Source organism: Podarcis filfolensis, assembly GCF_964270895.1.
Source record: "Podarcis filfolensis genome assembly, chromosome: 2".
Lineage (NCBI taxonomy): Eukaryota > Metazoa > Chordata > Lepidosauria > Squamata > Lacertidae > Podarcis > Podarcis filfolensis.
In genome coordinates, this window is record NC_139605.1 from 92,115,043 (window position 1) to 92,130,750 (window position 15,708).

Below are 15,708 nucleotides of genomic sequence, written 5' to 3' on the forward strand. Positions count from 1 at the left end.
TCTCTTTACATTTCCAACATTTATTATCGGGCAAATGATAAATTTTTGCAAGCTTGACTGGTGTCATGTACCACCTTGCCAAAGGGTGCTTTAGATGCTATGACTACTTCATTGGTGTTGCATCATTCGTTGGCACCCGGGGCACAGATGGTGAACAGTACCCGCCGTGCTGGTCCAGCCCTCGTCACCAGAGCCAAGTGGGGCTGCACTGTACTGTCTGCGTAGAGGGGAGCAAACCCTCTCAATGCTGGCCGGTTAGCCATTCAGTGTGGGGGCTGGAGACGCAGTGGCCAGGCCAGGCCAGGCTGGACTCTGGGGCCCAGAGACTCTTGGCAGCAAGCAGTGCGGAACGGGGATCCCTGCATGGAGGGGCTGGTTTGTGCCCCTCAAAATTGTGTACCTGGCCTATGTCTCCCCCCTCCCCCCACTATACCCCTGGACTGTTTCAAAGTACTACTGTGGGACGGGGGAAGTATGATAATCATACACACACACACAGACACACACACAGTTTTTCTCTGTGTGCACATTGTATGCACCATACTCTTGGTGAGTGGTCTTATACCTGATGAAGACATAGATGTAATTTGCATCACCATAACAATCTGTATGCAGTTTGCACACTTTCCCCTGCACAGAAGTGTTTCCTGGGTCCTCAGTTTGTTAATTTGAAGGGTCCCTGAGGGTCTTTCCACAAGTGAGGCTTAAATCAGTTCTTGCATTTCCTGTGTCTGCAAATCAGTTGCTACTAGAGTACACATTCAGCTTTAAAATGGTTCCTTTCCACTTTGTCCCTCTTATTAATAGCATTCATAAATCATTCATTCCCGTCTATGGCATTCTTAGTGTCGCTTAGGAAATTGCCCTAAACTTTGCATGGACTTGGTTCCTAGCACATATCCTTTCACCTTTTATCTACAGTACTGACGGCATGATTAGGGAGGAATAAAATGGACAGTTTCTCTTAAAATAGCAGAGACAAAATCAGGTTGCTCAGAAGTCCAAGAACAAGAGCTATTGTGCACAGCCAGCTTTCTCTCCTTCCCTGTAGCCCTGGGATCTGTGCTGTTGCTTGCACATACCTGTTGTTGTTCTTCATAATGTTTTTATCCTACTCTTCCTCCAAGAGCTGAAGGTGGCATTCATTCATTTTTTCCCATTTTAGACAGACAAGAACCATGTGATGTACGTAAGACTAAGAGGCAATGACAAGCTCCCAGTCCCCCGGTGAATTTCATACCAAGCTGAGCAGAGCTTAATCCAGTTCCAAGTCTATCACTCCATCAACGAAATCAGGGATGGGCAGACTTCATACTTCTTGGTTCTACTTGATTTTTAAATTATACACAGGAGCATATTGCCCAATGTGGCAGAGCTGCAGTAGTAGCCTCCTTGCAGCATCACTGCCCTTACCAGGAGGGGCAAAGCAACAGTGAGATCAGGGCTGTGCAATTCACCTGTGAAGCCAGTCCAGTACTCTTGCAGCTCTGCTCTCACCATCGTGCCCCTTCCGCTCCTGGCAAGTGTCAGTGCTGCTGCTGGGAGGCTGTTGCTGTGGCATCTCTCATCTAGGCAACCTGCTTCAGCTAGAACCCCAAGATCTACCAACTAGGTGCAAAAGACACATCATTAGAATTAAAGAACTGGCCAGTGGAGGCTGGTCCATTTGAGCAAATGCCCCACCAACTTGCACAACTTGGTTTTTAATTTTCATTCAGCAGATTTTGCCTTTAGCAGCAAAAATCTAGCCTTCCTCCCCCTCCACTGTTTTGGTCTCTTGCTAAATTATTATAGGGATTCCTTTGAATGAGCTGTTTTGGGATGTTTTTCCCCCCAAATGCATGAATTTTATTAAATATATTCATGTTTATCATAGGAGCCAAAACCTGGTCCTGAAACTCTCTTTAATCCTAATAAAGGACTTACTATTTTAAAATTTGTCATCTCTTTGGTTGAGAACATATTGTTTCACAAAGATAAGTACAGCCATTTGCTAAGGATGTGCTGTGTACAAATGAAGACAGTACATTGAATTTACATTGAGTTCATTTCTGGCCAAACACAGATGAGAGGGAGGGGAAACTGGTAAGTAAAAGCAGGCCAACATTGTGAGAACTTCTAGATGGGACTGTTGCAGTACACCATATGTGGGGCTGCCCTTGAATACATGGCTGAAAGTTAACATGATCCTATTTTCTTGCATTTACTTGGGAGTAGGCACCTTCTTAATAGAATCTAAGAAACTATACAAACTTTAGAAGACATGTGAAGGCAACCCTGTATAGGGAAGTTTTTTTAATGTTTAATGTTTTATTATTATTATTTATGTGTTGGAAGCTGCCCAGAGTGGCTGGGGCAACCCAGTCAGATGGATGGGGTAATAATAATAATAATAATAATAATAATAATAATAATAATAATAGAATAGAACATCTCTATTTTCACTGGAGAAATAATGAAGGGTATGTTATCTTGTATTTTTATTCTGTGTGCATAAATCCATGAGATCTATGGAAGATGGGCACTATACAAATTTAATTACTAATAATAGAGGGGTCACACAAAGTATATGGGAGAAGAGAGGAGAGAAAATAAGTTTCCTTCATGCGCCAAAAGAGACAAGACACGAAACACAGCTGAGCCAGGGTCTTGGGTAGGAAAGGAGAAAAGTAAATTACCAGCCGTGAGTGGGTGAGAGAAGAGAAGATCCTACTGGACTTTCTCAACTGAACTATGAAGCATCCCCTTCATTGCCTGAGCAGAGAAAGGACAGCTGCCATTCACCCGTCCTGGAGAAGAACAAAGAGGCCCTCATCCTGACTGCAGCCAGTCCGGCAGCTGCATTATTACCCCACTGCATACACCTTGCCTTTTGAATTTCTTGGTTCTGCCAGCACAGTAGCAGCAGCTGTTTGCCCACCCAGTGCATTTGGTTGTGGTCCTGGAGTGGGGAGGTTGCTAGTGGGCTTCTCAGACCCTCTGGGCAATGGGCCATTTCCCCACTTAGGGCCCACCTAGGGGATGGGTCTGACCTTGGCAATTCCACCACCACATAAGTATAGGGAATGGCGGCCTAGGAGAGGTGCTCTCTCTGCAGCAGCCACTGAACTATGAAATTCCCTCCCCACATGTAAAGACTGGTGTTTCCCCTTCGCAGTAACACCTAGCGTGGTATTTACAGTCTTTATTACATGTTTACAAGAAACAGCTTCAGTTCAGAATTATGCGTCCGAACCCGTTGAGTCAGATTCGGGGAGTGGCTTCCTATGATTCCCGCGCAATATCTTTGATTCTTAAGTTTCATTTCCCTCCTTGTCTGTGCTGATTTGAAAGCTCCCTCCCTTCCTGAGTCTGAGCTTCCTTCCCTAACATCTACCAGCGGTTCTCAACCTGTGGGTCCCCAGATGTTGTTGGACTACAGCTTCCATCAACCCTGAGCTCTGGCCTTGCTAGCTAGGGATGATGGGAGTTGTAGTTCAACAACATCTGGGGACCCACAGGTTGAGAAAGGCTGCACGGTTGCAGGGCTCTTCAGCATCCCTGAGCCCCTACCCTCCCTGGCTACTCTCCACCCTCTCCTCCGCTTTCTCTGTCTCTGGGTGGTTGTGGCGCGCTTCCGCATCCCTGAGCCCCTGTTCCACCTCTTCTGTCCATTGCACCTCCAAATCCTCTCTGACACCACAGAAGGTTGTAGAGCTTTCGCCACATGCTAAAGATGGGCCTCTTGACCTCTGACAGTTAAGATATTTTGTTCTGTAGGACCCACCTGTTTTGCCAAAATTATACTGTTCTGTTCCATTTGGAACTGTTTTACTCATTTTTATAACACTAATGCTTTTTCCTTCCAGTAGCACCTTAAAGACCAACTAAGTTAGTTCTTGGTATGAGCTTTTGTGTGCATGCACACTTCTTCAGATACCCTTTCGTGTGCATGCACACGAAAGCTCATACCAAGAACTAACTTAGTTGGTCTTTAAGGTGCTACTGGAAGGGGAAAAAAATTTTGTTTTGACTATTGCAGACCAACACGGCTACCTATCTGTAACTGGAACTAATGCTTTTGTTTGTTTTCATAACTGTGTTTTATAAATTCTTGTAGCCTGCGATTGGGCCTTCTAATAAAGGGCAGGTAAGAAATCTAATAAATAAACAAGCCTTGTGTGGATAAGTATTTCATTCTGCGAACTGCCCTGAGATCTTATGAGGAGGTATAGAAATCTAATATATAATGATAATAATAAATAATCCAGGTAATAACCAAGTCCCATTTTCTAACAAAACAGGGCCTCTCTGGAACAGTTAGCACTTTTGTGCTGCTTAGCACTATTGTTTGGGTAGCCGTTTGTAGTACTTTGATTCTATCATGTCTTTGTCTAAAATCCTAAGAAAAAGTCATTGGAAGTTGCACCTGCAGCACCTGTGTATAATAACAATGATGTCTCCACTTGTGCAGAAACCACTGAGATGATGACTATTGTATGATTTCATTGTCTCTTCCCTTTTATTGTAGTAAATATGGCACTCTCTCAGTTTGACTTCTGGGAGTAGCAGATGCTGTCAAACAGTGTGCAGAATCATAGCCAGTAGATGAATAGTCAGCTTCTAAGGTAAAGGATTGGGGAAACAAGTCCACTCCTCCCCCTCCCTGGAAAGTCTACCAATTTCCCTAATGCCTAATAATGTGGTGTCCCTGGTGCTAATGGATGATTCTTAGCTTGCACTCTGAAAATGCTTGTTTTCCTTGACTGATTTCCTGTGCACCTGGTTTGAAAGAGTCAGCATGCTGGTAATTCTCCTGAACTGTGTCACTCTGGGCATGTTCCACCCTTGTGAAGATATGGGCTGTGACTCCCCACGCTGCAAGATTCTTCAGGTAAAGACTTTTTTCCTTATTTTTTTTTAAAAAACAGGTTATTTCTTGTGTGACATAACATATCATGTGGGAGGAACTATAGTTCCAGAGCACATGCACAGAGGGTCCCAGGGCCAGCTCTTGGCACCTGCTGCTAGAAGTATCCCATTAGAAAGTGCATCCTTTTGGGCTTGATGAAAATCAGTAAAAATTAACCATAAGATCAGGAAAGCTTACTTAAAAATGCCTGCTGAAATGAAATGACTAAGGTTAGATCCCCACCACCCATTTGAAGCACGTGGCTGCATCTAGAGCAGAGCTTTCCAAACTGTGTGTCAGGACATGTTAGTGTGTCGGCTGCAGTGTGTAGGTATGTCTTCTGAACGCTCCCCACACTCCTCCTGGGGCTGGAAAGGGGTTAGTTTAACCTCCGGTTTGCTAGTAAAACTGAATTACTGTGTCACGAAATGGTGGTGTGTCACCAACATGAAAAGTTTGGAAAGCTCTGGTCTAGAGAATCTTGGGAGCTGTAATTGTAGCTAGCAATTGTAGCTGTGTGATGGGTAGACTACAGTCCTTTGATTCTTTGAGGGAAGCAATGGCTATTTTAAGTGGTATAAATGTGCTTCAAATGTGGCAGTGTGAAAACATAAGCTTTTCTAATTTTTTATGGTTAATTTTAACCAGTTTTATCTTTTGTATTTGTTTTGTAACCTCATCAGATGCCATTTAGAAATTAAGCAATATATTACATTTAATTACATTAAGTTAAAATATATAGGAAAGCCATCCGCCTGCGATAGCTGCCACCAATATGCAAAGGCAATCCTGGTCTAGTTGGACCCACAGTCTTAGCTAGTTTAATGTAGCTTCTTGTGTTCCATGATTTCAGGAAAGTGCTTGTTAGGGCAGATCCATACCATAAATTTGAAACATATGACTCCCCCCCCCCCAAGAATCCTGGGAACTGTAGTCTGTTAAAGTTGGTCAGAATTGTAGCCTTGCAAAGGAGAAACTACAGTTCCCATGGTTCTTTGGAGGTTGCCATGTGCTTTAAATGTGCATTTAATGTCTTAGAGGTAATCCAACCAACTCCATTGCCTTTGCCATAAAGAAGAATGAATCTGCTTACTGGGCATGCCTTACCACCCTTTGAGGGTTCTCTGTGTGCAAAGCTTTCTGTTTCACATGATGGGTTTTTGGGTTAAGGGTGTGTGTCTGGGTTGCATGGAAATTGACCCTTTGTATCAAAGGTCCAAGTTAGGAAATGCTGGGTGAAAATTAAGTGGAAGGGATCCTGAAAAACCAACACGTTTCAGAAATAAGCAAAGAAACAAGAACTGCAGTAGAATTCAACACCCAGCACTGTGGTGTTGTGGTTTTTTTTGGGGGGGGTACACTGATAAATTAATTTTACCCTATTAGGATTCTGAAAAGGGAACAGAGGTCACCAGTTCCACTGAAGGAATTCTTCACATCACAACAAAAATAGGGCAGTTTGAAATAAGAAAGGGCAGCTAATTCAAGTTTATTCAGATGTTGGCTTCTTGCTAAGGAAATCTGGTCCTGTTCAACAGACGTACAGTTGGTTGGAGATGGTATTTTTCAGCCACTTCTGGACCTGGACATCAGGAGGTGTTCAGCCACATTATGATATAGCTCTGTTCTATTTTCATACTCCTGCTTCTGTGAGTAAAATGGGCATCTCCCCAGTCTTGCTTTTTGCAGACTGGTTTTGAATAACTGCCAGTCCTACCTGTTGGAGAAATGAAGAATGTGTGGGGTGATGTCCTCATTTGGTTAGGTTGGAGGTCAAGTCCCTTGCATGGTGAACTGTCTCCAATTAAGCACTTGGATCTTTGCCACAGGGTGCACCTCATCATCTTGCTTCTTTATCTTCCAGAGCTTTGATGATTTTATCTTTGCCTTCTTTGCTGTGGAAATGATCATCAAGATGGTTGCACTAGGGATTTTCGGGAAGAAATGTTACCTGGGAGACACATGGAACCGTCTGGATTTTTTCATTGTCCTGGCTGGGTAAGTCAGACATTAGTTCTCAAACAAAGGGCAACTTTCTTGCTAACAGCAGCTGAGGCTAGCTAACCCCCAGCTGAGAAATTCATTATCGTGTATGTTTTCTCATTTTTAGTAAATGTACAAAGTAGCTGAGAATGTATGTAGAAAGCTTTTACTTAACAGTGTACTTAAATGCTGTCTATAACCCCAAGTTTCCAGTTGCGAAATGCTACTTTTAGACGTTTTGAGATATGCAGTGCCGATAGCAAAAACACCAGGAAGCTGATGATTTATGCCCGTTTAAAATTATGGTACAGATATGTCTGAACATTTTCTGAACTGTTTTCTGTTACATTTTCTGTTACTCTGTGACATTAGACACACTACAAATGTCTTACTAGAGATTTATGAAGTGTTTCATAAGCTCCTGCCAAGGTTTGCATTATTATTTTTTTCAAACTTTGAAGAATTTTCTGGGTTTCCGACTTGAAAGCAATTCCTCTGCCCTTTTGATACCAAAGGCTCAAGAGTTGTTTATAAGAACTTGTGGACGTGGAATATGCAGGATGAGGATATTGTTAGGATCCAGGTGCAAAGAGAAGAAAGCTGTGTTATGAACCAAACAAATGTTGCCAGTTCAAACTCTACCCATGTCATACTGCAATTTTCCCAAAAGACTGTGCATCTATGCAGGTTTTTCTTTTTCGTAACATGTCTCCTGTTTCTGGATGTCCAAGTACATGCTGAGTGGCAGATTTGGGGCACCCATTTTAAGAGCAGGAGTGTAGATAATGGATCAGATACAAAGTGTATCAAGAAGTTCCTCACAAGTCTAGTCGTGCAGTTAGGTGGTTTAAGACTCTGGATTTAGGGCCTGCTGTCTGCCTCCATCATTAGATAGTAATGTGTATTCACTTGCTTCAGAATGTCTGGAGCAAGTCATGCTGCATTTGTGGGGACTCAGCTGCCCTGACAGCATCACTGATCAAGTTCCACTGCCTAGTCCCTTGTTCAATTTCAATGGGGCTTGGTCAGGAGAACCTTCCATTGGGTTGCAGCAGAAGGTTTCGGGCACAATCCCTGGCATCTCCATTTGAAAAGGACCTTGGGTTGTAGGGATGGGCTAGACCTGCCGAAAGAGGGTTCCTCAAGAGCTGCAGCCAATCGAAGTAGATTGTCATGGCCTGGATCAGTACTCTTCAACCTTGGGTCCCCATATGTTGTTGGCTTCAACTCCCATCATCCCCAGTCAGCTTTAGCCTGGGGGTGATGGGAGTTGGAGTCCAACAATATCTGGGCATCTAAGGCTGAAGAATTCTGGCCTAGCTAGACCAATGGTATGTATTGATATAATGTTCATCATGACAATGGGAAGGAGTCACCATTGGATTTTCTGCCCAAGAGAGCAAAATGTCTTTGGGCAGCACTGCCAAGATATGCAGATACCTCATTCCTTTTTCGGCACTTCAGATGGCTTCTTTGTGTGTGCTGAGATCATCCAGGAATTCATGTGTGGGAGGAAACATCCTTGGGCAGTGGTCCACCGTCATATCATTACCAGATTAGAAGAGCAACTGAATGAGCACTGTAAACAAAAGCATGACATCAGCAGAGTCCCCACCACCACTCATCTCATGTGCCTTACTTGACACGTGCTGTACAAGCAGTACAAACCACACTCCTGTCCACCCACTGTGGTGTCCCCAGATTTCTGCGGCACTCACAGTGTTAAGTTTTGCAGACGGCAGCAACAAAGGAATGCCACAAAACCCCGCTTTCCTTTGTTCCCTGCCAGCCTGTGTGCTGCTTTCCATACTGTAAGGTCTTTTGCTCCACAGATTTGGGCGGACTCAGCTGGCATTCTGCTCAAGTATTTTCTCTGGCTCCAGAAATATTGGTAGTCTCAGTTTCATGCAGATTGTCCAAATGGATGAGGTTTCAGCAAGTTTGTTTAAAGCATGGAGGCTGTGTTCCAAAAAGGGAATATTTTAGTCAAAATGTGCGTGATTGCCCTTTTGTTTTGAGGGAACGAAACCAAGTTTTTGCCTTTCATGAAGTGTTTTTCTTTCAGAGGCACCTGGTTTAAATTAAAGGCTCTTTCTAGCACCCGAGAATCTCCTGGCTGAGGCTTGAAATCCACATGAAACGTTCCTGGCCTGCAGCCAGGAAACGGGTTAAGTTTCCTTGACACATAAAGAGCTTGGAGGCTCTCTCCTCACCTTCCTATTCATAAAGAGTGCCCAGAGTCTATTAGGGTTCTGCCCCTACTCCCACACACCCCTCCCATATAATTAACTGGAATTTCCTGGAATGGACTGGAGGATTCTAGAAATAAACCACAACTGCAGCGTTTTTCCAGGTTAGGAAGTCAGCAGCAAGAGTTCTCCCAGGCTACTAGAAGGTGCCATGCTGTTGTTCTTTTTTTCTAGAGTGTTGGGTGCATGTAAAACTACTGCCACTGCTAATAAAATAGCATTTGTGTAGTTCTGCACTTGAGTGTCTTCAAAGCATTTCACATACATTATTTCAGTAATCCTTATAACAGGACCTGTAAAGGAGGTTGGTAGTTTTATCTCTACATTGCACATGGCTGAATGGGTGGGGCTAAAGAAAAGTGCCATTGGCTTGCTTAAAGCCATCTAGACCACATGGGGGAATGGGATGCAGAATGAGAGATTTGAATTGGGAAGTGTCGCAACTCACATTCCTAACCATTGTAGTGCCTTAGCTCTATTATCACCCTTCTACTCCCAGTATACCACATACGGTTTTTCACAGAGCGCTAAAACACCCTACCCTAAGAATAACAAGTTTCACATTCTAGATGAGGTGAGACTTCCCTGTTGAACCTCAGACACTAATTAAGATTTAAAAAAACAACCACCCAGCAGACGTTTAAACTGAATTCTGCTTATATAGTTTTAACTCCTTTTTCGTCTTATTGTATTAGGTCCCCTGTACACAACTTAGAGACGACTGTGATTAAGTGGTATATAAGCCAGGCATAGGGAAACTCTGGCCCTCCAGATGTTTGGGACTACAATTCCCATCATCCCTAGCTAATAGGACCAGTGGTCAGGGATGATGGGAATTGTAGTCCCAAACATCTGGAGGGCCGGAGTTTGCCTATGCCTGATATAAGCTATTGAAATACACAAAAGGTACAGTGGAGGCCACCCAGCATTCATCAGAGGCGTCTGAGAAGGAAGTATGTGCTGGGTCTGGATGTGTGTGGGGGGGAGGGTGTTCAGTAATAGCAAAAGCAGCAATAGTGAGCCTTTGGCAGCTCTCCTCAGATGCTTCCTGCTTGGGCACCAGTTACCCAGTGAGCAGGGCTTATAGTGACTGTGCACCACCAGGACTTTCTTCCGCTGTCATTTAAGTAATCTGGTGAACTGCTCCTCCACATGCAGTTGCTGGGTGACCTTGGGCTAGTCACACTTCTGTGAAGTCCCTCAGCCTCACTCACCTCACAGAGTGTTTGTTGTGGGGGAGGAAGGGAAAGGAGAATGTTAGCCGCTTTGAGACTCCTTAGGGTAGTGATAAAGCGGGATATCAAATCTAAACCCTTCTTCTTCACCACCAGAAGGTTGCTGCAGGTTGGCTTGTGGCATGAGGTCTGGCAGTAATCACAGTACTGCTGGATCCACCTTCAAGATGCATGCTTTCTTCTGAACAAGGGTGCAACTGCATCTTTACGTAGCCCATTCACAATGTTATGTAGTGCTGCATGTATAGATTGTTTTCAGTAAAGGCCTGCCATCAAATGACACTTGCATATTAAGTAGAATAGACTGAATGCTATATCAAAGCTTTGCTTTAAAAGACAGGCAGATGGGACATTTAAAAAATCTGACATCTTTTGCGGACTTCAGTAGAAATGAGAAGCATAAACAAAGCACCCACTTTGTTACATGAGGGGTTTTTATTTGGGTCTTGAAATGAGGCCGCCAAACTCTTGTCCCTATCCTGTACTATTCAGGGATGGAGAACCTGTGGCCCTCCAGATGTTGGGCTATCAACTCCTATCAGCCCCAGCCAGCATAACCAATGGTCAGGGATGATGGGAGTTGCAGTCCAACAACATCTGGAGGGCCACAGGTTCTCCATTCCTGTTTTAAAGAAGTTTGTTTTATGAAACTCCTGAAAGGCTACTCTTCCCTCACTGCAGAATAAGATTTGTCAGGCTTCCTAGAAAGATATTGCCAAGATTTTCTGGGCATTTGTTAACTTTGGCTAAGCTCTGAGGCTCCGATGATGGACTGAATGTGTAGCAGGGAAAGCAGAATGAGACTTCCTGCTGTTTTGATCAGCTTTATAGCTTGGAACCAGTAATGTCTCTATTATTATTATTATTATTATTATTATTATTATTATTATGTATTAATTATTATCATCATCATCATTTATCTTAATTTATTTAACAGGGCAAATCCAACCACATTTTGGGGTGAGGCTTGCTTCTCCTGAGCAAAAACCTAATTAAATGGAAGCTAGGGGTGTTCATATTATGTCCCTGTATGTTGGAGCAAATCTGTAGATACTAGGTATGGCTAGCTGAGCTTGCATTCAGGCCCAGTTGCATCACTGTAACTATGAGGATGCAGCTCACAAGCTCAAAGTTGTCCCTGGGGGAAAATCTTGAAGAATGCAGAGCAGATTTGTGAGTGTCTGTATTCTTATCCAGAATCTACGTTGCATTGCTCTTTTTCTCACCGATGCATTCTGAGAGTCGCGTGCAAAGAAGACAGCATGTAATTCTGAACATGTGCTAAGTTGGCTGAGTTGAAACCCAGCCTAGGCTTCCCTCCTATGCTTTCACTTGGCCAATTTAACACAGTCTAATAACATCTGCAGTCTTTTCTTCTTGCCAGGCTTTTGGGGCCGATTAGAATGTGCTTAGAAAAGCCCTTCTAACGTACCTTTCAAAGGCCAGTCTGGACAAAATCTTCCTCGGGGTTATCCCCAGTTTGCTTTCGGTAATGATCCTTGCCTGGAGTATATGAGCAGAAGCAGTTTGGCTGCCTCAGCGGAGACTCTCAAAGATGAACAGCCAAGAGCCTGGAAGTTGGGAAATGACAGACAGGAGGGATTTGGGGTAGTGAAGAGGGGATGGAGCTTGTAGGGTTGTAATTGCACCATTTATTTTGATGGTAGTTCACCCAGAAATCTGAGACATTTTTATAGCTTCTTCCTGCTTGAAGTTGTTATGTACTGAGCTGTTCTGTTCTGCGGGTGGGTGAGGTGTTTAAAGGGCTGGAGACAGACAGGTGTGTTTCCCCCACCCCTGTATTGTTAAAGGCAGCATGAAAGAAAGATCTCCATTTGCATTCATCCCATTTGTTTCTAGTAAACAGGTTTTGTGTGGTTACAAAACCTGCAAAAACTATTTGACCAGAGGCAACAGTTGAACAAAAGAAATGTATGTTTCTGGGAAGATACGCCTTTCTCAAAATCAACCCTATTCTTGGTCTCCAGCTGCAGATGAGATTTGCCGGCTCTGCAGGAAGATGACTACCAGGAGAGCCTATGCACAATTGTCAGTTGCAGCAACTTAGTATTTATCTGGTTTTAATTTGAAAAGTACTCTGCAAAACTACTTAAAAAGTCTTCTCTTGTAAGAATCTTGTGTGGTCAAAATTATTCCCATTTTGCAGAAGGGGAAGATCCTGGTTCCATTTCTCTAACCACTGTCCATTATCTGATTAATCTTCTCTGGGGCTAACATGATGGCATTATTTGTCCAAACAATTAAACTATCTGAATGTGAACCATTTCCATTACATTGCCTCTTGATTAGTTTTATTCATTTTAATAACTGGAGAAGAATATAATGTAAAAATCCATATTGAAGGTGAAATGACATGTTATCTTACCATAGCTTATTCAATTTTAGGGTAGGGTTCCATATCAGGCTTGCAAAGGAGGCTGTAGACAGGGTTTCATCTGATGTTTCAGACCAGAGCTACAGCTTGGGGAGGCTTCTGGGAAGAGGGTTATTTTGAAGACTGGAGGCATCTGCCTAGGGTATGTTTCAAGGATGGTGGACCTGTGGACCTCCAGATGCTGCTGGACTACTGCTCCCATCATCTCTGACCATTGGTTGGGACTGATGGGATTGGAGTCCAGCAGCAGCACTTTCTAACTCAGTGTTTTGAAGATGCATCAATGGCTGCCTCCGCCCACTGTCATTTGTCATGTGTTGTCTGCACACACAAAAATGCATGAAAGCCCTTGCAGTGAATCCCAGCTTGAAGGATCTTTGGGGTTCATTATATATATATATTTCCTTTATTCAGACAGTGACACAACCCCAGTGTCATTTCTGGGCCAGGTCTTCACAGCTCTGCAGGCATATGGGCATAAGGCTTTTGGTCCAGACATATTACAGCTTTGCCATTGACTTCTGCTTGATCAGCTTTGTCTCTTGCTTTAAGATTTTCCTTCTCTTTGAGTGTCTGAACTGTTCCCATCTGGCCCCTGTCAAAAGCAATCTAGCTGACAAAAGATCCATAGTTTAAATGTGAAATGAAATATCATTTCCCCCTCTCCCACTCCCCAAGCTCATTGACTTTCTCCTTTGTTTCACTGCTGAGGAGGACACAGGCCTCTTCCTTTTTACTTTGTTAACTAAAATAGCACAACTTTCTCCATTCTAGTAAGCTACTTGTAAGGTGTTCAGAATGTTGCCTATTTTTCTGCTTCAGATTCCTCCACCTCTGAGCCAGCAGGCAGAGAAATCTAATGGGGTGACCCAGTACTAGACTGCTTTAAAATAACATCTCTTGCAGATCTGTTGTGAGTGGGGTTTTTCCTGATAGGTTTTACTATTCCTTCCCAAGCAACATCTCCACAAAGGATATCTCCCACTTCCATCTGCAGATAAGGCAGCTACATTGGAGAAGCACAGGACCTGACATGTTGCCAGAGGTAACTAAGGATGTAACATCAGGAGAGCACTGCCCTTAATGACTGTCAGGCCAAGGCTTATGAGGAGAAAATGTTTGTGCAAGCTAAAAAAAATATCCAAGCTGTAGTAGATGATCCAGGCCTGGCAGAGTTTCTGTCTGTATGCAGCAGGATTTGAATCTAAGAACATTTCACACATGAGGCTTTAAGCAGTTCTTGCTTCATTTCAGCTTGAAAGATGAATAGGAAACCAGCTTGGGCCAGAATGTCCATTTGCAATACAAATGCTTCTCTCTCCTGTCTTTCTCGTTCATAATAAAAATTATTATATGTTCACATAAATACAAGTGTAAGAGACTTGAGCCTCACATTTGAGGAAATGTTCCAGGCAGGGCAGCTTCCTGATCGAAAAGTCCATTCACGGCATGGCAATCCTGCTTTCTTCCAAAGTTCTGCCTGATAACTTTTCACTTCAACCTAGACAGCAGTATTGTAGAACCTGTGACCGTCCCAATGTTGTTGAACTACAGCTCCCATCATCCCTTGCTCATTGACTGCTCTGGCTGTGATTGATGGGCATTAGAGTCCAACAGCATCTGGAAAGACCACAGGTTCCCTTTCCCTGCTTACACAGTAAAGCTTTGTGCTTGAAAGAAAAGCACATTGATGTGGAATACGGGCAAAAAGTTTCACAAAAGCCCCCCCCCCCCTTTAACCTTATCCACATCCAGTTTGTGGTTCTGGTTTGGGTAATGCTACTTCCTGCTACTGTTGGACACTGTTATTTCAGTACAGAAGTGAGGTTACTAAGAGAGCACAGCTGTTGGAAGTGGAATAAGATAGTGGAAAAGATTTTGTTTATTACTGCAAAAGTGGGAAAGGTTTCAATAATAATAATAATAATAATAATAATAATAATAATAGTAATAATAATTTATTTATATCCCGCCCTCCCCAGCCGAAGCTGGGCTCAGAGCGGCTAACAACAATAAGTGTGTGTGTGTGTGTGTGTGTGTGTGTGTGTGTTTCACAGAGTGCAGTGCAGCACATTATGTTGTTCCTACCTACCTACCCATATGCACTTTTATAGCAGCTGCCTTTGGCATGTGTAATCCCAGTTTGAGATTGGGGCCATCTCCCCTCTGTTTCTCATATGCCTTTCAAGTCCATAATTAAAGGCAGCATCCAACTAGTTCATTTGGTCGGCACAAGGATTTACACTTGCGCAATGAAAGTTCCTCCCCTGCTCTCCCCATACGTGCCCCCAGCCTTGCCAAATCTGTTCTGCAGGATTGGGGGGAAACCCTAGAACAGATTTTTTTTAAAAAAAAATAATTTTTATTGATTTTTCCATGTATACTTCTTCTAACAATATATCTTCAACAATTTTTCATATTTCAACCCTCCTCCCCCTGGACTTCCCTCATACTCTCGTTTTGTTTTATCTCCATATTGTTCACCCTGCGTATTGTTTCCCCAAAATTTTCTCAATACATATAGTCTTATTTTTTGTTGTATACAGTTGTGATTGTTTACTCAAACCCTGCCAATGAGTCCATTTCTATATGTTGCCTCTTCAGATATGTTGTAAATGCTTCCCATTCTCTTAAAGTCTTTGTTGTCCTTTTCATGTAATTTTCCCTAGAACAGATTTAAGGGGAGAAGGGAGAGGAAGTTTTACTTATGGAACAATTTAGTTGGACACCATCCTCAGTTCTGTTCCAAAAGATAGCTTAATCTTCAGTTCAGAACCCCCTCTTGCAGGCATTGATGTAGGTCCAGAATCCCTGAGCTGAATATGTGCAATTAGGGGCTGAATTCAACATGGGGCATGTTGAAGAGCTATGTTTTAAATTGGCATAGGTTTTTTTTGTTTTAAGTCCTACTGCTTAGCAGAGTCTGTGTACAAAGGCGTGAGGTGGTAGTGTCCA

The 15,708-nt window shown here is 43.2% G+C and overlaps 1 protein-coding gene across 4 annotated transcripts in view; it reads left to right on the top strand.

Annotated features, from left to right (window-relative positions):
* Positions 1-15,708, top strand: part of CACNA1G (calcium voltage-gated channel subunit alpha1 G) — a 323,416-nt gene that overhangs the window by 152,034 nt on the left and 155,674 nt on the right. For all 4 annotated transcript variants that reach the window (XM_083598000.1, XM_083597998.1, XM_083597999.1 and 1 more), the window contains exons 2-3: positions 4,762-4,873; positions 6,756-6,889. In XM_083598000.1, coding sequence (XP_083454126.1) covers positions 4,762-4,873; positions 6,756-6,889 — 246 coding nt within the window. The remainder of the gene's footprint in view (positions 1-4,761; positions 4,874-6,755; positions 6,890-15,708) is intronic.